The sequence below is a fragment of the Homarus americanus genome, unplaced genomic scaffold (genome assembly GCF_018991925.1).
Source record: "Homarus americanus isolate GMGI-L3 unplaced genomic scaffold, GMGI_Hamer_2.0 scaffold49720, whole genome shotgun sequence".
NCBI lineage: Eukaryota > Metazoa > Arthropoda > Malacostraca > Decapoda > Nephropidae > Homarus > Homarus americanus.
Genome location: NW_024746478.1, coordinates 37,501 through 63,981, shown reverse-complemented (window position 1 = coordinate 63,981; position 26,481 = coordinate 37,501). Strand labels below are relative to the sequence as shown.

Below are 26,481 nucleotides of genomic sequence, written 5' to 3'. Positions count from 1 at the left end.
GGGAGGAAGGAAGAAGTATGTGGATAGGGTAGAGGAAGAGAGAGAGAGAGGGATAGCAAACAGGGATGAGCTATAAGGCCGTGTGGTTAGGTTAGGTTAGGTAAGGGAAGGGTACATTAGGATAAGAAAGGTTAGGTTAGCATAGTCTTTGGTAAAGTTTGGGTTAGGTTAGCTTAGATAAGTTTACGTAAGGTTGGGTTAGGGTAGGGTAGGTGAATGTGGAGTACAGAGAGAGAGAGAGAGAAAACTTAAACGCTAGAACCTGCTAGAGAGAGAGAGAGAGAGAGAGAGAGAGAGAGAGAGAGAGAGAGAGAATCTTTTACCACCACTCTAATAACCAAATACATACAAGAACCTGTCAGAGAGAGAGAGAGAGAGAGAGAGAGAGAGAGAGAGAGAGAGAGAGAGAGAGAGAGAGAGAGAGAACCATAAGAGGCAGTGGTAAAGTTAACACATGTGACGTGAGGAATCCTCCTAACAGGCCTCAAGGAATCTCTCCCACGACCTTCCAGGGATCTCAAGCTAGGACTCTCTCTCTCTCTTTCTCGTATATGTTGACGTGAGAACTCGTCTAGGGTAGAGTCTCAGTGTCATTTCGTAGTCATATTGTCCTGGTATATTTGTGTCTAGGTAGAGTCTCGGAGCACTTTCGTCGTCATCTTTGTGAAAGATATTTAAGTTGTATCCGAGCCATTGTGGAATTTTGTTGCCATTTTAGTTGGGTTAGTTGTATCTCAAGTCAAGTCACAGGACAATTTCACCGTCATTTTAAATAAGGTTTAAGCTCGAGACCATTGTAGGAATTCTTCACGTCTTTTAGCTGAGGGATAAATTTACCGTAAGATCCTTTTGGGGAATCCATGACCGAAGAAGATCCCTGGAAGACAACAATGTCCAGCCAGGAAGACAATGGAACATCGACTTGCGTCCTGAGCATCACGATCCCCACAAACCTTGTAATGCTCCTCACACCCTCCCTCCCCTCCCCTCCTCACCCCCTCCCCTCCCCTCCCTGCCTCTCCATCCTCCTCCTCCTCCTCCTCCTCCTCCTCCCTCCTCTCTTCTTCCGTTGTTTTTGACACTCCCAAGCAGTTGGGAGGGATTTAGCCAATGTGTGTGTGTGTGTGTGTATTTTTTGTATTTTGTGTTTGTCTGAGTGTTTGTGCATTGTTTGTATGTGAGTTTGTGTATTTGTCTCTGTACTTTTGTGAATTTTCTCTGTTTTTGTGTGTTGATGTTTTTTTTTCTTGTGTATTTGTGACTTTTTTTATGTGTTTATTTTTGTGGACGTTTTTATCCGAGTGTTTTTAGTCGATTTTCTTCTGTTTACTTGTCGTTTGTGTGTTTGTTGTTTTTGTTTTCTTGTTTTGGCGCCGCTTATGGGTGGTTATATTACAGTATGGAAGGTTATATTACAGTATGGAGGGTTATATTACTGTATGGAAGGTTATATTACAGTATGGGTGGTTATATTACAGTATGGAGGGTTATATTACAGTATGGGTGGTTATATTACAGTATGGGTGGTTATATTACAGTATGGAAGGTTATATTACAGTATGGGTGGTTATATTACAGTATGGAAGGTTATATTACAGTATGGAGGGTTATATTACAGTATGGAGGGTTATATTACAGTATGGAGGGTTATATTACAGTATGGAGGGTTATATTACAGTATGGAGGGTTATATTACAGTATGGAGGGTTATATTACAGTATGGAAGGATATATTACAGTATGGAGGGTTATATTACAGTATGGAGGGTTATATTACAGTATGGAGGGTTATATTACAGTATGGAGGGTTATATTACAGTATGGAGGGTTATATTACTGTATGGAAGGTTATATTACAGTATGGAGGGTTATATTACAGTATGGAAGGTTATATTACAGTATGGAAGGTTATATTACAGTATGGAGGGTTATATTACAGTATGGAGGGTTATATTACAGTATGGAGGGTTATATTACAGTATGGAGGGTTATATTACAGTATGGAGGGTTATATTACAGTATGGAGGGTTACATTACAGTATGGAGGGTTATATTACAGTATGGAGGGTTATATTACAGTATGGAGGGTTATATTACATTATGGAAGGTTATTACAGTATGGAGGGTTATATTACAGTATGGAGGGTTATATTACAGTATGGAAGGTTATATTACAGTATGGAGGGTTATATTACTGTATGGAAGGTTATATTACAGTATGGGTGGTTATATTACAGTATGGAGGGTTATATTACAGTATGGGTGGTTATATTACAGTATGGGTGGTTATATTACAGTATGGAAGGTTATATTACAGTATGGGTGGTTATATTACAGTATGGAAGGTTATATTACAGTATGGAGGGTTATATTACAGTATGGAGGGTTATATTACAGTATGGAGGGTTATATTACAGTATGGAGGGTTATATTACAGTATGGAGGGTTATATTACAGTATGGAGGGTTATATTACAGTATGGAGGGTTATATTACAGTATGGGAGGTTATATTACAGTATGGAGGGATATATTACAGTACAGAGGGATTTATACCGCATTACTGTGTGTTCTTGTGTCTACTTAGTGAATTTATTGCTTCGTTGGTGTGTGGTAGAGGATTAACCCTGCCTCCGTGTTGTTTCCCTGAGAGCCAGTTACTCTTGTTTATGTTGTAGGGGGTGGGGGGGTGCTGAGATTACCGGGGGTGGGGGAGGCAGGGGAAGGGAGAATGCTGAGATTAAGGAGAGGAGGAGGAGAGAGGGAGGAAGAGATCGGGTGTGTTGAGATTAGATGAATGGGGGGGGATAGGGGGAGAGGAAGAGGGTGTGAGATTAGGGGGAGGGAAGAGATGTGGGGAGGCTCTGAGACTGGGGGAGGATGGAGGTGAGGGGGTAAGAGGCTATGTTTAAGAGGAAGGGGAAGAGGGAGAGATGTGGGGAGGTTGATGGTGGGGAGGAAAATACTATATAGGGTATATAATAATAATAATAATAATTGCCTCTTATCATCTGAAACTGAATATGACATAGATCTTTACTTAACTTTATTCCAACCTTCTCAATCTGTGTGTATTTATAGTGTTCATTTTATTGATGATTTAATTAGTCTGGTATGTAATTAATAGCATGAGGTTAGCTTGTGTGTACATGAACGGCGGTCCTCTCAAGACGCTCTTAATATACCGAAGATCCATTTAATTTACATCTTCTAACTCATGTACTTTATTACAGTCTTGGGTATTTTCTGTTTCCTTCTTCATTTGTTTTTCTTCACACACTGCTGCTAGGTTATCTTATTGTGTGGTGTTTCTTTTTTTTTATTGGTCATTGATTCCCCTTTTCTTTTCCTTTCTCTCCAATTCCTCTCCTCTCTCTCTCTCTCTCTCTCTCTCTCTCTCTCTCTCTCTCTCTCTCTCTCTCTCTCTCCTTTTCTTCCTCTTTTTTCTCCCTCCCAATTCCCGTTTTTCTCTCCCCTATCCCCGCTTTCTCTCCCTCTGTTCTTCTCCTCCTTCCTCTCCCAACCTCCGTCGTCTCCCTCTCCTTTCCCCCTTCCCCCCCTCTCACCCCCCCCCTTCTCATCACTTAGCACACGTCATCACTCTCAATTAATCACTCCACATCCATTTTCTATATCCGTCTATACCACTTAACACCATCCATTCACAATTCAGCGTCAATTAGCTCCCATTTAAAGGTGCCGGCTGCTCCTTCCTCCAGCCGTCTGTATATCCCAGTTCCCCCTTCTTCCCCAGGGACCTTGGCACTACCTGGCTCTTGTAGGTTATACCCTGTCTTATTCCGGGGCCTCTTTTTGTTTCTTTAATACTTCTGGGGTTCACCTGAAGATTATCCCTCCCCCCCGAGCTTAATTCACATCAAGGCTTAGACCACCCAGCTTAATTCACTTCAAGGTTAACCATCCAGTTTAATTCAGCTTTAGATTTAACCCTTTGACGACGTTGATTTAACCATTTCATGACGTTGATTTAGCCCTTTAAGTATGATGGGTTAACCCTTTGCCGACCATGACCTAAGTTCCATTCCGCTTAAGTGATTACTATATTATTTTTGTGCCGCATTGTGAGCAGAATTAGTCAAGCGTTTAAAGACTCGTGGATAATTTCTGTTAAGTATGAGCAGCCAAGTGTTGAAGTACCTTTAATTACAACCTTTTGCTATTTTAAGTACGTTATTTCCGCGTTTAAATTGTTATATATATTTCTCTGCTTTTAAGTATGAGCACCCAGGTGTGTGTGTGCGTGCGTGTGTAATTAAAGCCTTTTGTTGTGTCAATACATTATTCCAGCGTTTGTAAATTCACGTATTGTATAATTTTCCTCTATTAAAAAAGAGCATCCAGGTTAGTTAAGACAGACACACACACACATACACACACACGCACACACACACACATACACACACACACACACACACACACACACACACACACACACACACACACACACACACACACACACACACACACACACACACACACACCTCTAGTTATAATCTTTTGTGGTTGTAGGGACATTATTTGCTTCAGAGTTTTAAATACTTAATGCTCGTAAGTTTTCCAGCTAATAGAAACATAGGCGAGTTGAAGTACTCTGTTGTGAGCTTCTATTACCCAGTCGTTGAGTAATGTTTGTGATAGAGGGGTGGGTCATCCTCATGTTAAACCCTTGAGTGTGTTAAACCAGCAGTTAAACCCTTTAGTGTGTAAATAGATTAACCTTTTTGTTTTAAGCTTACATAGGCCACAGATTCTCAAAAGATCGTATGTAAATTTTTTGTCTTCTCGTAAATGGAGATGTAAACATACACCTAACTTGAGAAAAATTACAGAACAGCGTCTAAATTGGCACCATAATAATTACTACACTCCAGACTCAACCTTAACTACACACATTCACTAAGCAATAGTTGAGAGTTTATGTTTACGTTCGGAATCTTTATGAATCCTGAGAGAGAGAGAGAGAGAGAGAGAGAGAGAGAGGGGGGAGGATGTAAATACTAATAACTAAATGTATACCTTGTGTTTATAGTGTTATTCAAAACGTTTAAATACTCCTAAACAATTACCATCTTCCTAACTCAATCGTGTGGTTCTTGTGTTTCGTGTCTCTCTCGTTTAAAACTATTGTGGGATACAGAGAAAAAAAAATATTCCAACAGGTGCTATTTATTTTAAGTATTCACCCCTGTACCCTTCATACCCCCCACCCTCCTATCCCCACCCCCCCCCTCCCTCTACTTATCCCCACCCCCCTCCCTCTACCCCCCGCCTCTACCCTCACCCCCCTACCCATTCTTCATTAGGTTCTGTTAGCGTGTGTAAAGTAGCTCTGGCTGTTCCATTTGTAGATTAAACAGATTATCCGGTCGTGTAAAAACTCGGGTCTCCAAGTCGTCTCTGTGAGTATATTTAAGGACACCTGGTTAATCCCTTTGTTGTGTAAACAGATTATCCTAAACTGATTAGTATTGCAACGTTTAGTGACGCCTCGATAATCACCTCACTTGATCTGATCCCTCTTTGGTTGAGTTCAGGATCGTTTTCATTTATAACGACCTCTTAATTACCTTTGGATGTATAGTTAATTATATTGTGAAAGTAAATTAGTACCTGGGATTAATTATTGTGGTCTGTAAGTGTTATAGTACTCATACATACATACATACATATATATTTACATACATACATACATACATGGCATATCTGTTGTTAATCTCTTCTGTCCTGCTGAAATGTGTGAAAGCTTCTTATACGGTTTTCACGTTAACGGGTCATCCGGGTGTGTTATTAGCGTGATGAAGTCTCTCGTATAATATAGTTTACTCGCTCACTTGGAGAAAAAAAAACATTCTTGTACAGTTTTCTTTCTTGTGGTTTGGGTCGTCTGTGTGTTGATTTATCGCTGGTTATTCCCCTGTTTTCTTCTTCTTTTTGTTGTTGTTTTGATTTCTTCTTCTTTTCCTATTTCTTCTTTTTTTTCTTCTTCTTTTCCTATTTCTTCTTTTTTTCTTTTTTCCTTCTTTTTTTCTTTTTCTTCTTTTTCTTCTTTTTTTTCTTCTTCTTTTCCTATTTCTTCTTTTTTTCTTTTTTCCTTCTTTTTTTCTTTTTCTTCTTTCATATTCTTATTTTTATTCCTGGTTTTCGTAGCTCTTGTTTATCCTTCACTCTTTATCCATTTATATCCCATCCATCCATCCCTTCCTTACCCGTGTTTCTTCAAGTGAGTTAAGGAGTTTGGGTGAGAATTATCTTCGTCATCCTCTATTCTTTATCTATCCTTTACCTATCCTTACCTCCCATTCTTAGTCACCTGCTAAAGGAGTTTTAATTATCCTGGTGGTCAAGTAATTAAGATTGAAATATATAAAGCTCGTGTAAATCCTTATCCATGTTTTGTCTTCTCTTCCTTATCCTTCACACACACACACACACACACACACACACACACACACACACACACAGTCGACGGTCACCACTGTATATAATGTTCACCTTTATTCATTCCCCCTGAGCAGGTCTTTTTTTATCGTCCATAAATTACAGGTTGAGATCTTTTGGGTCTGTCCCATTTCTCCATGGCGACCATTCTAACGACCCCCACTCAGGACGACCACCGCCATTGAGAACGACCATTTGACGACGAAGACCACCACCACTAAGGACGAACATTTGACGACGACCACCACCACTGAGGACGACCATTTGACGACGATGACCACCACTACTAAGGACGAACATTTGACGACCACCACCACCACCACTGAGGACGACCACCACTTTCAGCGACCATTCTGAGGATAACGACCACTATTTCCAGCAACTGTTTTAAGTGGCGCAACGACTAGATTCAACGACGTTTTAAGGCCACGACCATTCTCTGCGACTAATTCGAGAAGGAACGACCATTTTCAGGTTGACTTATTTGAAGCGACTTTTCTCTCAGAACAAAACATTTTTCTCGTAGTTCTCGAAGCGACAAACGATTTTGAGACATTCCAAATGCGACAACTATTTTCAACGACCATTCTAAGAGCAACGACTATACTCTCAAACGACCACACAACAGACAACGACCATTATCAAAGCGACGACCATTTGACCATTTCCTGGGACCATGTTTTCCCAGCTTGGCCGTAATTTTTTTCTTCTTATTTTCCTTGATTCTGTTCATCTGTATCTTTAATGACCTTCTTTGTCTGTCTCGTTTCTCTTTCTCTCGGTCTGTCATTGTTTCCTCTTTTGATTTCTCTCTCTCTCTCTCTCTCTCTCTCTCTCTCTCTCTCTCTCTCTCTCTCTCTCTCTCTCTCTCTCTCTCTCTCTCTCCCTTATTTATGTCATTAATTCTTCCCCCGTCCCACTTATCTTTTGTCTTTGTCTTTATCAGCAGCTGGCATTTGTTTTGTCTCTTCTCTGGACTCTGGCTTCTACGATACGATACTCACTCACTCACTCTCTTCCTCACTCACTCACTCACTCACTCACTCACTCACTCAATCGATTCTCCCTGATTCTGATTCTCGCTTTTGAAGGCAGGTTTTCATGTTTGGTTATTTAAAGACTAATAAATGATTCTCTCTCTCGAATTTTTCTTTTCTCCCACTTTTTTTTTTACTCTTCTCCCACCTTTTTTACTCTCTCTCTCTCTCTCTCTCTCTCTCTCTTCTCTCTCTCTCTCTCTCTCTCTCTCTCTCTCTCTCTTCCGCTAATTCACTCCAGGTTTCCGCCCTCATATTTGTGTGCTGTTCGCGGTATCGGCTCACAGTCATTTGTGTTGCTGTAAGAGTGGAAAATATTGCTTCAGCTGTTGTAAAGGGAAGTGACCCGGGCCTCTGAATATTTCAACTCGCGTTATTATTTTTTTCACGACCTTTCCAGAATTTATGTGACCGAGTCCTTGGAATCTTGTGAACATGTCATTAAAAGTTGAAAATAAAAAACAATGCCAGGAATAATACATAACATACATACATACATACATACATACATACATATATGCACATAAATACATACATGTATACATAAATACACGCACACACACACCTGTATGTTTAGTTTTTTACATTTGCTTTTTGTTTTCCTTTTATTGTCAACCTTAACTTTTACAAACGACAGAATCCTTGGAATGTTTGTCAATACTTTACACAGAGAATATTTTATATAACACAAATATTTGATAAGTTTTTATTGTCTGGCTGTGAGAGTACCAGCAGTCGTCATGAATACTGCAACAATTGACATATACCTCACGTCACCTGACCTCTCCTCTGTGTGTGTGTGTGTGTGTGACGTGACGTGATATGTATAAATTATAGATACATTTATCTATTCACGAACATTTATATAGTTATACATGTACTGTAATTACTGTATATAATAACAGCTGTGTATATATGTAAGTAAACTGTATATATGTATTGTACTTCACTTAACATGGCGAGTTGAAGGATATATGCCGTGAATTTTTGTGGTAATAACGCAACCGTTATTCTGAACTGTAATTGTGTCAAGCTCATCTGCCAATTATAACTGTTTCGCTGCGTGTTATTTATGAAGACAACTGAAGAAATTACCCTTTAATTTAGCACTCCCCTCCACCTCCCCTGTCCTCCCCTCCCTCTCCCCTCCCCGGGCCATTGGGTTAAGCCCTCAGGATGATCATAATCCGGCTTCCTCCTCGTCATTTCCTCTTGTTTTCTACCTCTCCTTATACGCATTCACCCCCTCCCTTTCTCCCTCCCCTCAGCTCCCCAATTTATCCAACTAATGACCCAATTAACCCGTAACTACAGTTCCACTTCGTACTAAAATTGAGGCTTTATATTCCTAAAATGTACCGTAATTGGCGACCAGCCTGAGTTATTCGTTATAAAGGCTTATTAAAGACCTAGCATTTTATTATTTTAGGGGCCATTATGTATAACTTTATAAAGGCGTGAGAGGGAGGGGGTAGGGGGTAGGGGGGTAGGTAGTATATGATAACACCTCGTAACTTGTGGTACAGATCCTCAGCCTCCTACAGGACACACACACACACACACACACACACACACACACACACACACACACACACTGGTTCATACCTCACACGAGCACTTTTTTTCTCCCCCTTGTGTTTGTGTTTGTTTATTTATTGATTCTCTTTGGATACGACCTAGAGATAGATTTTCAAAAGTTCCTGTGTTATATTTTCTTCTGATTGGAGATACGAGAACGATTCTTATATGGTCCAGTTAAACTAGGACAACAAGATTGATTCCCATACGTTTGTAAGTTAAATTTTCATCCCATAACTAGACTGGGCATAGGAGAGTGTATATAAATTGGCCCATACATGGATTATCAAATGTTGGTAAGGTTTATTAGTCTTCCTTTACTGGTTATAATTATAAGAACGTATATAAGTTAGTTCCTTTATAACTTTCACAAAAATGACGTTTCATAATGTCTTCTGAGAGTGTCCTGAAACTGTCGGTAGAAGCTGTCTCATTTCAGGGAAGAAAGGATCGTACGATTCTTGGAGAATTTGTGACATTAAAAAAAAGGGGGGGTAAAAAAGTGTGGCCGGGTAAGAGGTCGTAAGTCTCCAGCATGGATGGTGGTGCGCGGGAGTAACAGGCAGTTGGGTGTAACGACAGTGTGTAAATAATGACATAACCCTCATCAGACTCCTTCAGGGTGCACCACACATTGTCAACAGGCAAGTTAAGAGGCTGATGGCATTCATCACACCGTTTGAGGCTCTTATAAGACTCTTATGAGGCTGTTATGATGCTCTTACGTTGGCTTTAAGAATCCAGTAAGTCGTCGTCCGTATTCTTAGAGCAGACTCAAGGGATAAATTACTTAGCGTGATTGGTTCCTGGAAAGTCAACAAGCGGGCAGCAAGTGGGCACGGCATGTTTATTGGTCATTTGAACCACCCCAACGAGCTTTCTAATTGGCTGTTAGTACTAATATATGAAAACCACGCATGAGGGCAGGCCAGATATTATTCTCTATAAATAAGACTTTAAAAACGAAGGCCAGACGTGAATTACCACATCGTCGCTTTATTCTGCAATTAGAGCGTGTTTATGCCTCCTCCGTCCAGCACCAGACGAGGTTCTCTTCTCTTCCTCTCCACCTATTTACCTTCCTCCTCTTATCCACACCCCTCCTACCTACACGTAAATCCCGGTTAATAGTGTATAAAGTCCTATCCTAGCACCCAAAACGTCGCGTCGCCTTGATCTAGAATATTGCTTCAGACTTTGTCGGATGTGGATTAGCGGTGGCGGCGGCGGTGGGGCAAACGAACGCGCGGCCCCAATGTAAACAAAGATGGAATCAGGTAAAGCATTTGGCCGTTACAGAGGATCCCAGACACCGTGCTGCTGGGAATTTACACCTTTAACCCCTCTATTCCCCTCTCCCCCCCTCCTCCCGTCCCACGTTACTCACCTTACGTAATAAAAAAAAAACACCGTGATTGTGGCAACGACCGAGTGAAGTAATGGAAATATAAAGCAAGACAGACTGTACATACCACACACACACACATCCCGTGATTACCCAACTCTATATTTTATCAGAGCTACGCCGTCTGTCATGTCTACGGCCTGTACTTAGAGCGAGGGAAGAGGAATGAGGAGGGAGGGCAGAGAGAGAGAGGAAGGAAAAGAGGAGGGAGGGCAAAGGGAAGGAGAGCGATGCAGTAGGTTGGAGGAGGTGAAAAGGCGCGAGAGATCGGGCTGGGAGCATGGAAGTGAGGGAAGGAAAGAGGACATGAGATAAGAAAAAAAGGAGGTGAGGATGCATGAAGGAAGGAAGAGAGAGAGACAAAGAGGAGAAGGAGGTGAAAAAGGACGGAAGGAGGTGGGAAAAGGATAAGGCAGTATATTCCTCCGAGTTATTATGCTTGATTGTGAGTCGTAAAAACAAGTTATGTGGGAGGTAATGGTGGTGGTGGGGGTAAGGTGGTTCACGTGACGGCTTGGCTTATATTACAGGAAGACCCAGTTGTACATCATTACACAGATTGTTACGCCTGGGGGGATCCTTGATGAACGACTGGCCAATGCTGTGCTTAGGAGGGGAGAGGAAGGCTCCTTTATGAACAACTGGCCATTGCTTCGCCCGGGGTTGCTGGATGAATTACTCGCCACTGGTGAGAGAGATGGTAGGAAAAGGAAATAGTTGTGTAAGAGAAAGAATAATTGAGGGTGAGAGAAAGGAGAAGAAAGAGGAACTGTAAGTGAGAGAGAGAAATGTCTCGATATTCGTATACAATATTTCCCCTTCAGTAATGACAAAGTTGGGGGTTAAAATTGCACCGAGTCTCAACCATATCGTGATGCATTATCTTGTTGCTCACACACACGCAGTAATCCTGAGGTCGCTGGACACACAAGGGCAGCTCTTGGTTAATTTAGTATCTAGCTCGCTGATCCGTCTTCATGACTCCTCCCGCTACTCCCCCCGCGCCCCCAAAAAACTGCTGGATGGTCTTGCTCACGGGAGGGAGGCGACAATCCCACCCGCACGGCGCATGAAGGCGTACTGTAAGGCATGCGCTGGTCTACACGCACCTCACCTACCTTCACCACCCAGTCGTGCGTCTCTCTGGTATTATGCTATTATTTTTGTGTTGTAGTGACGTCACTCCGGCTTCGACGTGGCTTTATTGTACGAGTTTTTGTAAGTAAATCCGGAAAATGTCTCCGTATGTTTTATATTTTATTATTCTTGGTTTATGTTATTATTACTAATATTATTCGTATTATTGTAGTTCTTGTTGTTGTAGAGTTTACACTATATAATTATTATTATTATTATTATTATTATTATTATTATTATATCAATCACTGTAACATCATTGCTATTTAATGTGGGGCTGCATAGGTCTGACGGCAGTATAGATGCAGTACACTGAATAATAACTAAAGGCTTATTATTTGGTATATTATTTAATACTCAAGGAAGCAATATGGCCGACACTGCACTTGACTTCCTGTACTTCTCCAACCTTGAAGTTAAGCACCCCCCTCTCACAGCTGGGTGGACTGGGGGTGCCCTAGGCGTGAACCAGCGACCCTTAAATTAGACTTGAAGATGAACGCTGTATCCTTTCACCCCCTAACACCTCGTTCTTATTGTTTTGTTTTGTTTTCTCGTACAGAATATCACCGTTGTTTTGTAAATCTTTGAAGAGGAAGAGGACAAATATCATCTTCTTTATTACAGTCGCTAGTTATACGTGCTCTCTAATTATACTGTATAAAGGTCCTAAATGATACCAAAGATGTTTATGGTATGGTTGATGGGGCATGGAATGAAAGGGGGAAGAGAGAGAAACATGGTAGAGAGAGAGTTGAGAGAGGGGGGAGAGAGAAACGACAAGGTAGAGAGAGAGAGAGTTGAGAGAGGGATGAAAGAATCGACAATGTAGAGAGAGAGGAGCTGAGGGAAGAGAGAGAGAGAGAGAGAGAGAGAGAGAGGGCGAAGGAAGTGAAAGATAGAGAAGTAGGGGAGAGACAGAGAAAAAACGAGAGAGAGGGGAGTGAGAGAGATTCACTATTTACTACACATACCAGGAGGGAGGGAAGGAGGAAGGTAGGTAGGGAGGGAGGTGAGGAAGGGAGGGAGGTGAGGAAGGGAGGTAGGGAAGGAGGAAGGGAGGTAGGGAGAGAGAGGAGGCAGTATAGCGTGACTGAGGATCATAACAAGGTAGAGAGGAGAGTGGCTGGTGAGTCGTGATTTATATCAATGAATACAACAGTGGAGGTGCAGCAGGTGAATGGTGGCGCTTGAATACTGCATCATGAAGCACACACACACACACACCTGGTGAGTGGTGGTGCAGCAGGTGGAGAGTGGTTGTGATAGTGGTATATTGTGGTGGTGAAGCAGGAGGAGAGTGGTGGTGACAGTGGTAGATTGTGGTGATGAAGCAGGAGGGTAGTGGTAGATGGTGGTAGATTGTGGTGATGATAGTGGTAGATAGTGGTGGTGCTGCAGGTGGAGGATGGTGGTGATAGTGGTAGATTGTGGTGGTGAAGCAGGAGGAGGGTAGTGGTAGATTGTGGTGATGAAGCAGGAGGGTGGTGGTGGTGATAGTGGTAGATGGTGGTAGAAAATGCTGATGGTACTTGAATACTGCAAGATGAAGCACACACCTGGTGATAGTAGTGAAGCAGGAGGAGGGTAATGGTGGTGATAATTGTAGTTGGTGGTAGATTGTGGTAGTGGTGGTGGTGGTAGATAATGATAGTGGTAGGTGATAGCGATGGTAGTAGAAGGTGATAGTGGTGGTGGTAGATGATAATGGTGATGGGTGATAGTGGTGGTGGTGGTAGATGATAATGGTGGTGGGTGGTGGTAGATGATAATGGTGGTGGGTGGTGGTAGATGATAATGGTGGTGGGTGATGGTGGTGGTGGTAGATGATAATGGTGGTGGGTGGTGGTAGATGATAATGGTGGTGGGTGGTGGTAGATGATAATGGTGGTAGGTGATGGTGGTAGATGATAATGGTGGTGGGTGGTGGTAGATGATAATGGTGGTAGGTGATGGTGGTGGTTCTGTTCAGTGTTGTGTAAATAAAGTCGTGTATAAATTTCCCTCGTCCTCTCGTATTTTGTACGCTGTAAGTGTTGCGTTAATTACGTCATGTTATTTGTTAATTTTCGTCTAACTTTTCACTAATTTTCGTGTTCTTTCGTTATGTATTTCGTTAATTTTCACAAATTTATTTGGTTATGTGATTTGATTTCGTTCTCATTATTCCATATATATTTAATCCTATTTTTTTCGTTACGTTACTCTCTGATTTTTGTCGTGTCATTCGTTAATTCGTAATGTTGGGTTTCTCTTCGTTAATTTCTTTATATTCTTCGAAATATTATCTCGTTAAATTCGTTGATTTTTCGTTGTTACTTTGTTGTATTGATGTTGATATTCGTTTTGACATGTGATAATTTATTCGTTATTTTTCGTTATTTTCTTTATTACTTTCAGTGTTGGTGTATAAATTGTGTAGTATAACGGGCATTCGTTTATAAATTAATTTTCTGTAATCTGTAAATTTTCACTGACACGTAGTCTGCTTTGTGTCTGGTTCCACATGTTAATATCTCTCTCTCTCTCTCTCTCTCTCTCTCTCTCTCTCTCTCTCTCTCTCTCTCTCTCTCTCTCTCTCTCTCTCGAGTGGTGGTGGTATGTACAGGTAGATGCTCGTGTACCCTAGAAGTGTCACCAAGGCGAAATTTTTAGGGGATTAGGTCCAGTGGTCGGTGAAAATCCCTTCATTAAAAAACACATATATTTCTCTGTCTCTTTCGTATGGACGGTTTTTAAGTTAGTTGAAATTTGGTATGGTTATGTAAATGACCCCGAGAATGCTCACGAACATCTAAATTCGGCAAAGTGGGTCTTTTGGTCGACCACAGTTTTTAACATAAATGTGAAATATGTAGTTATTATTTTGTGCACGTGCAGGTATTATTTTTGCCGAGGATGGACATAAGCTATACACCCATTCTGATTAAATTCGTCAAAAGCTGGTCCGGGCGACGCCGTGTACCCCAGCTAGTGTTGACATAATTCATCCTGTGCCTATAGGCCTATAGAATTTCACCTTCATAAAGAAAAAAAAGACAAGGAAATAAACAATGGAATGTCAGGAAGAAACAAATAAACCTGGGAATGTGAAATAAATTTTATTTGAGTTTCGGGAAGAGAAGTTGGTGGGGGAGGTGGTTGGAGGGGGTAGTTTGATGTCGATTGGGTGTAGTTTAGTTTTGTGGGAAGAGGGTTGGTGGGGAGGTAGATTGGTGTGGCACGAGGGTATGGATTGGTGGGCGGTGGGGAGGTCATTGGTAGGAGGGGCGGTGGGGGAGAGGTCAAAGCTTTATTTTTTCATCATATCTCCCATGTATTCGTTTATTCATTATCGTGCCAAGCCTCTGTGTGGTATCAGGATATATGGATGTAACAAAAAACACAAAGAAATTCCAACTATGAATTAATGTCAGATTCTTCCCCCACAGAAAGAAAAAAAAACATTCGAAATATTTATGGTGGAAAATAGCCTTTTTGCTACATTTCCTCCAGAGAGAGAGAGAATAAATTAGAAAAATAAGCAACATGCAGAGATATAGAAAGAGAGAAACGCAGCAAGTTAAGAGAAATAGAGAATTAAACAAAAATACAGTTATATAAAAGGGGGGTCTTACAGAGAAAGAGAGAGTGAGAGAGAGAGAGAGAGAGAGAGAGAGAGAGAGAGAGAGAGTTAGAAAAAGAGAGAAAATCGCTAGAAATATCGCCAGTGTCATTTCTTTGTTTACATCATATCAGCTGACCCCCTCTTGTGATACAGCTCTTGGTTTCTGGTCACACTAAGTCCTCCAATCTCTCTTCCAGGTCACCCCAACACTCCCAGGTCACCCAACACTTCCAGATCCCTAATTTCCCAGGTCACTCCAAAACTCCCAGGTCACTCCAACATTCTCACAGGTCACTCCAACATTCTCACAGGTCACCCCAACACTCTCCCAGGTCATCCAACTTCTCCCAGGTCAATCCAACACTCCCAGGTCACTCCAACATTCTCACAGATCACCCCAACACTCCCAGGTCATCCAACCTCCCAGGTCAATCCACTCCCAGGTCCTCCATCACTCTCCCAGGTCACTCCAACACTTTCCTAGATTACTCCAACACTCCCAATTCACTCCAACACTCCCAGGTCACTCCAACACTCCCAGGTCACCCAACACTCCCAGGTCACTCCAACACTCTTCTTCACTGAGTATAATACTTTACCTCCTCCTTCCTCCTCTCCCCTCTCCCCTCTCTCTCTCCTCCCTAATAAAAAATAAACAACAAAAATAAAGTTGTTCGATGTATTTTTTTTCTTTTTTTTATTAGTTCGAATTTCAAGGTAGAATTGAATTCATTTGGGATACGATCACAAATATGTTGATTTTGTTTTGGTGTGCATGTGCCAAGTGGAGAGTGAGTGGGCTTTACCTGCGTATGTTTCTCTTATTTTTTCTTTCCCATTTTTTGGTGTTATCCCCTCCAACAGCTGGGCCAGGCTAAGGGGATGTAGAGATCACTGACTGCATTGTATAAGTGTGGGGTTTTTTTCATGCTTGTTTGTGTGTATGTATGTATCTTCCGATGGATAGTATTTGTGTATATACATGTGTGTATGTAAGTATATATGTCTATGTGCGTATGCATATTTATGTGTATTAAATACATGGGTGTGTGAATGTACGGATGTATTTGTGTATTTACATATTTTTTTTTGTGTGTAGAGGGATATATTTTCAGATAAATTTTCACTTCCCTTCGTAATAATTCACTACCGAGGGGGACATATCATAGGCAGGTGGCTGTGTTATTATTAGTTTTATTATTATTATTATTATTATTATTATTATTATTATTATTATTATTGTTGTTGTTGTTGTTGTTATTATTGTTATCGTTGTTTTTGTTTTTATATTATTATTATTATTATTATTATTTTATACATGTTGATTGGAACACTAACGGGTGGAAGATTAATAACTCACAGCATTATTTAAGGCTATTATAAAAAACTAACAAAAGAGGAACATATTTACCGTATAGATTAAATTATCCTGTAATAATATAATTAGTTGACCGAAAGTATTATGTGAAAGAACTAGGATTACATAATGTCAGGTGTTACTTTTGAGAAGTTGGCTTAAAAGAGACACACCTGCAGAGCCATGGCGTGCTTCAGACTATAACTTAGTCTTAAGGGAGATATATATCATTCAGTAAGTGATGTATATCTTCCTTAATGTTTAATACTTGATAATAAATGTTTTCTTTAACGGAGAACACGCGCTTAAAGACCTTAGTTGTTGATGAGAAGTAATACTTGATCATATTAACATCAGTGTACTTTACTGTTTACCAATAATAAACAGTATGATGATTTTACAGAGTATCTGTCTGTCTGTCTATCACCAGGTATCTATCTATCTGAGTATAGTCGCGACACGGTGTTGTCTGGTCAGCGTTGGGTGGTGAGCTGCAAATTGCAAGGTGTTGGAATTCAACATTGATATCGGCTCGTCCAAAGCAATATTGTGCTCAGTGTTGTATTCTCGGTACGTTTACTGTGTCGTGTGTGTGTGTGTGTGTGTGTGTGTGTGTGTGTGTGTGTGTGTGTGTGTGTGTGTGACCCCCTCCTCCACCGTCATGTAGGTGTGAGGAGAGCCCGTAGAGTGCCTCAGGCCCAGGCTGCTGAGTTATTAACGTGTGTGTGTGTCTTTCACGAGGGAATGAGTGGCCTCACTCCCTCCTTAACGACCAGTTGCACTCAGGGTCTCAACAAGTTACATGCGTCTCATTCACCCGCCGCCACCCAGCTTGCACTGCACCATCACTCACAGCCAGGGCACTCAGGAAGTTGCATGTAACTTCCTCACCAATCGTGAGTTAGTTGGCAGTGAATGACCAATCATGATTAAGAGTCTAAAAAAAGATTCACGAGGCTCCGTGACTAACCAATCATAATAGGAGTCTCAGAAAGTTGCACGACATTCACCAATAAGGAAGTCAGCTGGTATTGAGCAACCAATCACCAACAGGTCTTCAGAGAGTTGTATGAAGTTCTTTATCAATAGTTAACTGGGAGCGGCGACCGAGAGGATACAGAGCTCTCCTTTGTCCCGAAGGTTATCCTGTTCGCACCCGATTCTCAGTCGACCAGCTGAGGATGACATTAGTTGGGGAAACGATGAGGGTCGAGTGCAGTGCCGGCCACACTGCCTCCTTGTGTACCGAAGTTTAGTATTGTGTGTCCGTCATGCTGGTTGGCTCACTTTCACTCTCAACTAGTGGTGATGTGAACCATAAAACATGGCCAACAGTGTGAACCAACTTGGTGACACTCATCCAGTAATTACGCCACCAGACCAAGTGAGACGCTGTAATGATAACCTTCACTAACACAACTTACCCGACTGTGACACTGTTACTAATAACTGTACGGCCTTACCTTATACAGGAGCAGGAAGAGGATTAAATATTTGTAAACTATGAGATTATGCTGAGGACAAGGAATATTAAGTGTGTGTATGTACGTAAGGAACAATCTTTGTTGACCAGCTCAGAAGCAATTGGGTTTTGTGAGAACTTGTGTGTGTGTGTGTGTGTGTGTGATTGAGGCCAAAGTTTACTATATAAAATTAACTCACGTTAGTTAGTCAAGAGGACGTGAAATTTTCATTCTATATTTTTCTTCTCCACTCATGAATCATCTCATACCTGGTGCCTGGCAGTGGCCGGGGTCAAGAGCAAGAGGGACACTGCCAACATTCATCGACTCTTGCTTTTGTATGTGTTCTCAAGTGTTTCCTCTTCCACAACACGGCCCCAACACCTCCACAACACGGCCCCAACACCTCCACAACACCTCCACAACACCTCCACAACACGGCCCCAACACCTCCACAACACGGCCCCAACACCTCCACAACACCTCCACAACACCTCCACACCACGGCCCCAACACCTCCACAACACCTCCACACCACGCGCCAGTCTTGGATGAGGGGCTAGTGCAGGAAACTTTTTTTTCTTGATTTAGATGAAGGTGATGGAGAGGCAGGTAATGAATGAGTGCTGCTACACCTGTGAGGACGGTGATTACTGGCAACAGCCGGCGGGGGTCGTGTAGTGGGCAGGAGACGGGAGGAAGGACGTGAGGGGAGGGAGGGAGGTGCATCAGGAAGTGAGAGTAAGTGGGGATAGATTCAGTGATTATTGAGAGCTTACAGAAAGATAAAGATAGGTAGGCATGCATGCATAGGGTAATGTACGGGTCACCATACATAACCAACCCCCAACCCCCCCCCACACACACACATTATGCCACGACGCTCATCTGCAAGCCACACAGCATCTACTAAGGACCACCCTCATATAGCGGCCAGTGGTCACGTGAGTGGTCGCTATATTCAGGTAGCACTATACTAGAGGACCCCTGATGGACACAATGACCTTGATTCTCCATACACAAGAAGGGCGTATACACCGCCTCCCTCAAGTACACCACTCTCAACCTTATGTGTCGGTGGTGGTGTGGTCGATGTTGGCGTGGCAGGTGGTTGTTGTGGCAGCACCAGCTGATGCACTCACCACCAGCTGGGACTCTCATCCTCTGTTTATACTCCGGCTGAAAGTGTGGGGGGTGGGGGAGGCGGGGGATGACTTGTTGGGTAAGGGGGAGTGCCTGACTGTGTGTGTGTGTGTGTGTGTGTGTGTGTCCAGTCAGGCTTGAGGTTGAGTGTGTATGGTACGAATTTGTCAGGGTGAGTTCTTCTTAACTAGCTGTATCCCGCTGCCGGGGGGGGGGATGGGGGTGTTGGGGTGAGTTCACAACACCCTCCCCCCCTTTCCCCTCCCCCCTCTCCCCTTAGTGTGTAGCGAGAGTGACGAGGCGTGATAATAACAAACCACAAATAACTGAATTAATAAAACGTAGTGACATGCAATGGGTAAATGACATGAACCCGAGTTATGATTTAAGTCAGTCTCTCTCTCTCTCTCTCTCTCTCTCTCTCTCTCTCTCTCTCTCTCTCTAAGAACTGGTACGTCCATTGACCTAACCCGGTTACTGTGTGTGTGAGTCGATGCTCTGTATGTCATCCAAGGTCACGTCAGGCCATCCATCACAAGAGTCGAGTATTTGACCTCTTGACGAACTGCATTATACACAAAAACTCCGGCCGAAACCAGTATTGTTGACCTAGACCGTCAAGTTCGACCTTTGATCAGTTTGCTGAAGCGAAGTTGTATGTTTATCCCAGGTTATCTGAGGTCACATCGGGAGTCTGTCACAAGAGGGCAAGAATTTGGCCTCTGGACGAAACTTGAGTCATCATTATTTGTGTTGGAAGGATCAAGGACCTAATTTGAATATGTTTATGTCTGCTTTCATTTTAGTACTTTTTTGTTTTTCGTATAGTATTGTTGTCTACTTTTTCTTCAGTAATCTTAATGTAATCGCTTTCTTGTGAAATTTTCGCTTTTTATTTTTATTTATTTTTTATTTTTTATGATTTATTTTTATTCCTAATCGGTGTCTTATATGTGATTTATTTTTCAAATTTTATAAAAAAAAATTAAAATCTAGTTCTTGTTTCTATTGTTTAATATTTACTCAATTTCTCAATATTTTTTTTTTACATTTTATATATTTATAATTTCGTCTTGTTTATGATATATAATTATCATTTAATTATTTTTTACATACATATTCATAAGTTACATTCTTTATAATTTATCTTTTACTTATATTTACTTATCAGTTTCTCGTTTTACATTCTTTAATTATCATTATTTTCTTATTCCTAAAGAATCTCCTATCCAGATTCTCGTTATTTCCAACCTTTATTATGCGTTCACTTATTTGTTCTCGTTCTTTAGGTGAGCGTTTAAAGTGAGTCATTTTCCTTTATTTCCCTCGCTGGCTTGTCCGGACCAGACGACCAAGTAACCTTTCCACAGTCACTTTTTCTTCCAGTCAAATTCCTAAACAGATACCTGCCTCAGTCATTTCCCCTACACATTCACCTTCCCACACACTCAGTCACCTTCCCACACAATCACCTTCCACCTAGTCACCTTCCCACACATTCACCTTCCCGTACAGTCAGTCACCTTCCCACACATTCTCCTTCCACCTAGTCACCTTCCCATACTGTCAGTCACCTTCCCACACAGTCAGTCACCTTCCCATACTGTCAGTCACCTTCCCACACAGTCAGTCACCTTCCCACACAGTCAGTCACCTTCTCACACATTCACCTTCCCACACAGTCAGTCACCTTCTCACATTCTCCTTCCCACACACTAACCTCGTCACGTGTTCAGTAAAGGCGTGGTGCTTCCCCTCCTCCTCCTCCTCCTCCTCCTCTCCTCTGCTTCTATATCATCCAATAATTCTTCTTCTTATCCACATATACGTAATATCTCTTGATATTTTTTCCCTTTGTCCTGTTTTCCTCTTCTTTGTCTTGTAATGTTGATTTTTTGTTTTCCCCCATCTGTTTTTTCCTTTATTCTTATTTATTTCATTTTTTCATTTTACTTTTTCTCTTTTTCTCTTCGTCTTCTTTTCTTCTTCTTGGTTCCTTTATCTTTTTTTCTTCAGATTTCATTTTTTCCCCTTTATCTAATGTTCTTGTTCTTCTTCCTTCGTTCCTCAGTCTTATTTTCCTTCTTGGTTTCTTATTCTTTTTTCCTTCTCTGTAGTTCTTAATCCTATTTTCTTCTTCCTTAATCTTATTTTTCATTCTTCTTACTTCCTTAATCTTATTTTTCCTTCCTCTTACTTCCTTAATCTTATTTTCCTTCTTGGTTCCTTCCATATAAGTATTTTTGGGGAACCTTTTAATCTTATTTTCCTCTTCCGCGTTTCTTAACTTTTGTTTTTCCTTGTGTTATTCAGTCTTTATTATTTTTTCTTAACTTTCTTTCTTCTTATTCCAGGGTTCCATATTTCCTTTTATCCTTCTGGGGTCTTTTATCACATATTCCTCCTTTTTCTTCTTCTTCTCTCGTCTCGGCAGCTCTTTATATTCTGTGATTTAATCTGTCTTCACTGTCGCCCGGCGTTCAGTCTTGCTCTGTGGCGGTCACAATGGCGAAGCTTCCTCACTGTCAGTCTCTCTCTTTCTGTCTGTCTATCTTCCTCTCCTTGCTTTTCGTTTCTCCCTGTCACTGTTATCTCTCTTTCTCTCTCTCACACACAGGAATCATAAACAACCACACTTCTCTCTCTTTTGTTTTGTTGTATAAGAGAGGAGAACGAGAGAGAGAGACAGAGAGACAGATTTGGAGTTCTTTTTTGTCTCGCTTTTTATTGTCTACGTATATTCTTTTGTTACACGTCATATAAAGGAGAAAGAGAGAGAGAGAGGGAGGGAGAGAGAGGGGAAGGGGGCTTTTCATATATCACCTCTACCGCTCTTTCTTCATTGTCTCCGTATTCTCGTTTATTACATGTTGTATGTGAGAGAGAGAGAGAGATAACTAATCGTTTTTCTTCTCTTCTCCTCATTCTTCATTTCCTCCTTATCCTCTTTCGCTGCACGTGGCCGAGAGAAAGAGAAAGAGATTATTTCACCCCTTCTCCCCTCATTATCATGTCTTTCATATTCATCAGCCTTTCTTTTATCTTCCTTCACAAGACGTTGACTTCGCCTCCCTCTCCTCCGTCATTATCATCGTTTGTGTCCATCGATCCTTCTCGTTCCCCCTTGTTCCTCTTTCGTAAGATGTGTGTTGAACAAAAGGGTCATTTCTGCCTCGCCTGTCACAGTGATGACGACCTAATGGTACCTCAGAGTCAGATTCTATGAAGACGAACGTATAAACACAAATTTTAGGTTTAAAGTCAAGTTACAAAAATTTAACACGTGGTGAAGGAAAGGTTATTCTGTAATATCAACACAGGTACAGATGTAGGTGTAAATTACAGGCATATTACAGTTATAATTCCTAATATGATAGTATATTTATATTCAGTTAATCTGTGCACAGTCAGAATCAGGTACAAATACAATATTTTTTGTAGAATTTATCAGCACCAATAGGAAATTAGGTTTTAAATACAGCTACGGTAATTCTCATGTAGTGACTTAATTTATTTAGATATTTCTATACAGGTACAGTACAGCTATAAGTATAGAGGACAGGTACAGTGATTCTTAGGTGGTGTCAGTTTTATACAGTGTCTCCTTCACTGGAGTGTGAATAGACTTATACTTAAGAACAGCTTCACATGGCCATATATTCTTAGTAATTATGTAACATTGCCATATATTTGCTTAGTAATTACTTAACATGGCCATATTTACTTACTAATTACTTAACATGGCCCAATTCACCTAAGAACTACTTAACATGGTGACTTATACTTAGTAATTGCTTAACATGGCTATATATTCTTAGTAATTACGTAACATGGCCATATACCTGTATACTTAGTAATTACTTAGCATGGTCATATATCCTTACTAATTACTTAACAAGGCCAAATTTACCTAAGAACTACTTAACATGGTCATACATGCTTTAGTGATTACTTAACGTACACATCGAGTACACGTTGTAATGGAATCAACCACCCTTGTAATCATCTCGGAGGCAGACATAAAAGACCTGAATTATCTAGATGAGTCTGCCCTCTCACCCTCCCTCCCTTGTCGACGGCTCGACGGTTCACACATACACCTCCCTCCCCGGTCGACGGCACATACACCTCCGAATCGACACACACACCTCCCTGGTCGACGGTTCACACATACACCTCCCTGGTCGACGGTTCACACATACACCTCCCTGGTCGACGGTTCACACATACACCTCCCTGGTCGACGGTTCACACATACACCTCCCTGGTCGACGGTTCACACATACACCTCCCTGGTCGACGGTTCACACATACACCTCCCTGGTTGACGGCTCACACACATGTCCCAGATCTCTGCCTTAAAGTTGGGGGTTTTATAAGCTAGAGGAGGCGGTCTGAGTTGCCAGTTCACTGTTAATTGCCGACATTAGAGGTGCCACTCGTGATTATCCCCAGCCACTCTGCTGGCTGTTATGGTCGCTTCCGGGCACTGTTGTTTGTTTTCTCTCTCTCTCTCTCTCTCTCTCTCTCTCTCTCTCGTTGTGATTTTCTCAGTTTTGTGGGTTTTCATTTTGAATCTACTGTATTTCTTTTTCTGACTGCCATTGTGTCTGTTTGTCTCTAAGAGTTCTTTTTTGTCGGTTTATTTTTGTGTAGTGTTTTGGTTTAACTCTCTCTCTCTCTCACACACACACACACGTATTTATATCCATTAAATCACTTCACGCTATGTGGGGGGAGGGGGCGTCTAAGAAGGAAGAGATAAAAGGGGAGAGCAGGGAGGGAAAGGTGAGGAGAGGAGGGAGGAGGGTAGTGGAGATGAGAAGAGGAAAGAACTGAGTTCACACATTTACGCAACAAACAAAATCAACAACGTCCGTGCACGTGAAGAGGTTGCTAGAGGAATAGTGAGAGGTGCGACGACCTTCCCCTTCCACCGCTCATACGACCATCTATGAGGTCATTACACACAAACAGATCGATCTCACAAACTGCATCCAGACAACCCAACAGACGACTAACAGATGAGGAATAGACGTAGAGAGAGTAGAAACCCACCGGGTACAAGAAGGCAACCATGAACACAATAGTGTGAAAATAATACAACACCACGTCCTACACTGGAGAACTAACATATTCACTTTGTCCAGCCAGTACAATCAAGTTAACCCAGACATTAAGCGACAAAGAGGGCTCAGGCTCTCACTTGACTCAGCCATGTCAATATTGTTCTTATTGTCTATATTTTTCTGGCTAAATAAACTGTTTCAATATAAATTAAATATTTATTATATTCACAAACGCCCAAGTCCAAAAGGCATTTGAGGAAATTAAAATATTTGGTTACAAGATCCACAAATCTAATCTGTCAGAGGAGCCAAATGACGCCATAAAAAGAGATATCAACCACAAATCAACCTGACTACAGGACCAATCATAATAGCCACAACCTACCTCCCACCACGCAGGTACCACCTACCTTACGGGGACTTGTACAGACTTCTATCATACCACCACCCAACCTACATCATCGGGAACCTGAACGCCCAACCCTCTACTAGATGGTACGAGGACAACCAACAATGTTGGGAGAGGCCTCGCTGCCCTCATGGCTGACAAAAAATAAAAACGGTAAGCTAATAGGCCCAGACTTCTCCACGTTTTATAGCAGGAACTCAGCCACTACTTCAGACACAGCAATAACAAACGGCAGATGCTTCCATAACTACTTCTTTGAACAAGCTCTTGTAACCTCCAGCTACCACTTACCTGTAATCATGACCATTTCCGCAACACCAATAACTATACCAGCTCCACCACGGAGGATCGCCAAGCAGACCAACTGGGAACTATTCAACGAAAAAGCTACAGCCAGACTTGAAGCCAAAGACATGACAATCCTGCAGACCATAGATAACCAGCCGGTGACACAATAGACGAAGAAATCAACATGTGGTATGAAGCCATAGGAGAGCCTACCAAGAGGCCACCCCTCTCAAACACAACAGAACACTTCCACACCCACGACAGACTCCAGAACTTATAGCCCTCACCAACTAATTCCAACTGCTACAACAGAGAGCCGAGACTCATGGCTGGAACATCGAAGCTACAACACATACGGGAGAATATGGGAGGATTTAAAAACAAGTTCTCTGGAACAAAGGAACCTTAAATGGGCCGAAATACATACAACGACGCAGGAGAGGTCTGGCGTCGAGTTAAGAGACTAAAAGGTTCCAGCCGCAACGAGACATCATATATAACTGACCACGCAAGAAGTAAAATATATGACGACCAAGACAAAGAACCCATATTCAAGGATATATGGAGGAACATCTTCCGATCAGGCAGGTGAGAGTAAGGGAAAGGGGGCGGGAGTAAGAGGGAGGGATGAAACAGGAGGTGGAGGAGGGAAGTGTCGAGAGGGGTGAAGGAGGGGAGTGGCAGAGGGGTGAAGAAGGGGAGTGGGAGAAGGGTGAGGGGGGGTGATAGAGAGTAGGAATGGGAGTGGGAGAAGGGTGAAGGGGAATGGTAGAGAGTAGGAAGGGGAGTGGGTGAGATGCAGAACAAGTCGGTCAGGCTCGACTCACCACAACGGTCTGCGCAAACAATGACGTCAGCTGGATTGATGTGGATGCACCACTGACGAACGTAAACATAACAGAACTTGTCAGTTATATGTGTGTGTGTGTGTGTGTGTGTTTATGTGTGTTTTCTTTCAAATTCTTCCTCTCTATTCTCTTCCTTTGTCTGTCTGTCAGTCTTTTTATTATTTCATAACTTCTGCCTGACTCATTCTCTATATAACTATCTATCTATCCACAGTATAATCTTATTTGTTTCACTTTGTGTAGACTGTCTCGTTGTTTTGGTTCTCTCTCTCTCTCTCTCTCTCTATCCACAACTCTCTCTCTCTCTCTCTCTCTCTCTCAACTTGTTTTTATCTCTTTATAATCTCGGTTCCTCTTCAGTGTGCTGGGGTGGATCAAAGGCTGAAGAACCCTTAAAGGACACACGGATTAACGGGAAGGTTGGTGCAAAACAAGTGTGGGAAGAGTCAGTGAAGAAGATAAGACTAGTATCTGAATTTTATGCCCCAGGTTGTGTTTTCTGTCGTCTTCAGTGTAAAGTTCCAAATGCAGCCCCAGGAGAGCTTTGAGAGAGTGTGTATATCAGGGTCACATTGGTGATAAACAATCCCCCCCGTCACAACACGCTGGGGTACACAAAGTTGCTTGCTTCCCCGGCCAATTAGTTGATTCTATTGCTGATAGATTTACACGTGATGCCATTTT

At 41.9% G+C, this 26,481-nt stretch overlaps 1 protein-coding gene across 1 annotated transcript; it reads right to left on the bottom strand.

Moving 5' to 3' along the window:
* Positions 1-763: 763 nt before the first annotated feature.
* LOC121879252 (putative uncharacterized protein DDB_G0271982) lies at positions 764-24,968 on the bottom strand. Its single transcript, XM_042385847.1, has 7 exons — positions 24,953-24,968; positions 7,659-7,792; positions 6,312-6,328; positions 6,002-6,152; positions 3,398-3,430; positions 1,167-1,228; positions 764-929 (listed from the first exon to the last, which is right to left on the bottom strand). The coding sequence occupies exons 1-7, from the start codon at positions 24,966-24,968 to the stop codon at positions 764-766; spliced, it is 579 nt and encodes a 192-aa protein (XP_042241781.1).
* Between the last annotated feature and the right edge of the window lie 1,513 nt (positions 24,969-26,481).

Bases quoted from the DNA above. Each gene is read 5' to 3' on its own strand.
- LOC121879252 (XM_042385847.1), bottom strand. The intron at 1,229-3,397 runs GAGAGAGAGAGA...AAACATCAACAC, and splicing joins GAGAGAGAGAGAGAGAGAGA to ACAAAAACAGAGAAAATTCA. The intron at 930-1,166 runs GCACAAACACTC...CGTGATGCTCAG, and splicing joins CAAACTCACATACAAACAAT to GACGCAAGTCGATGTTCCAT.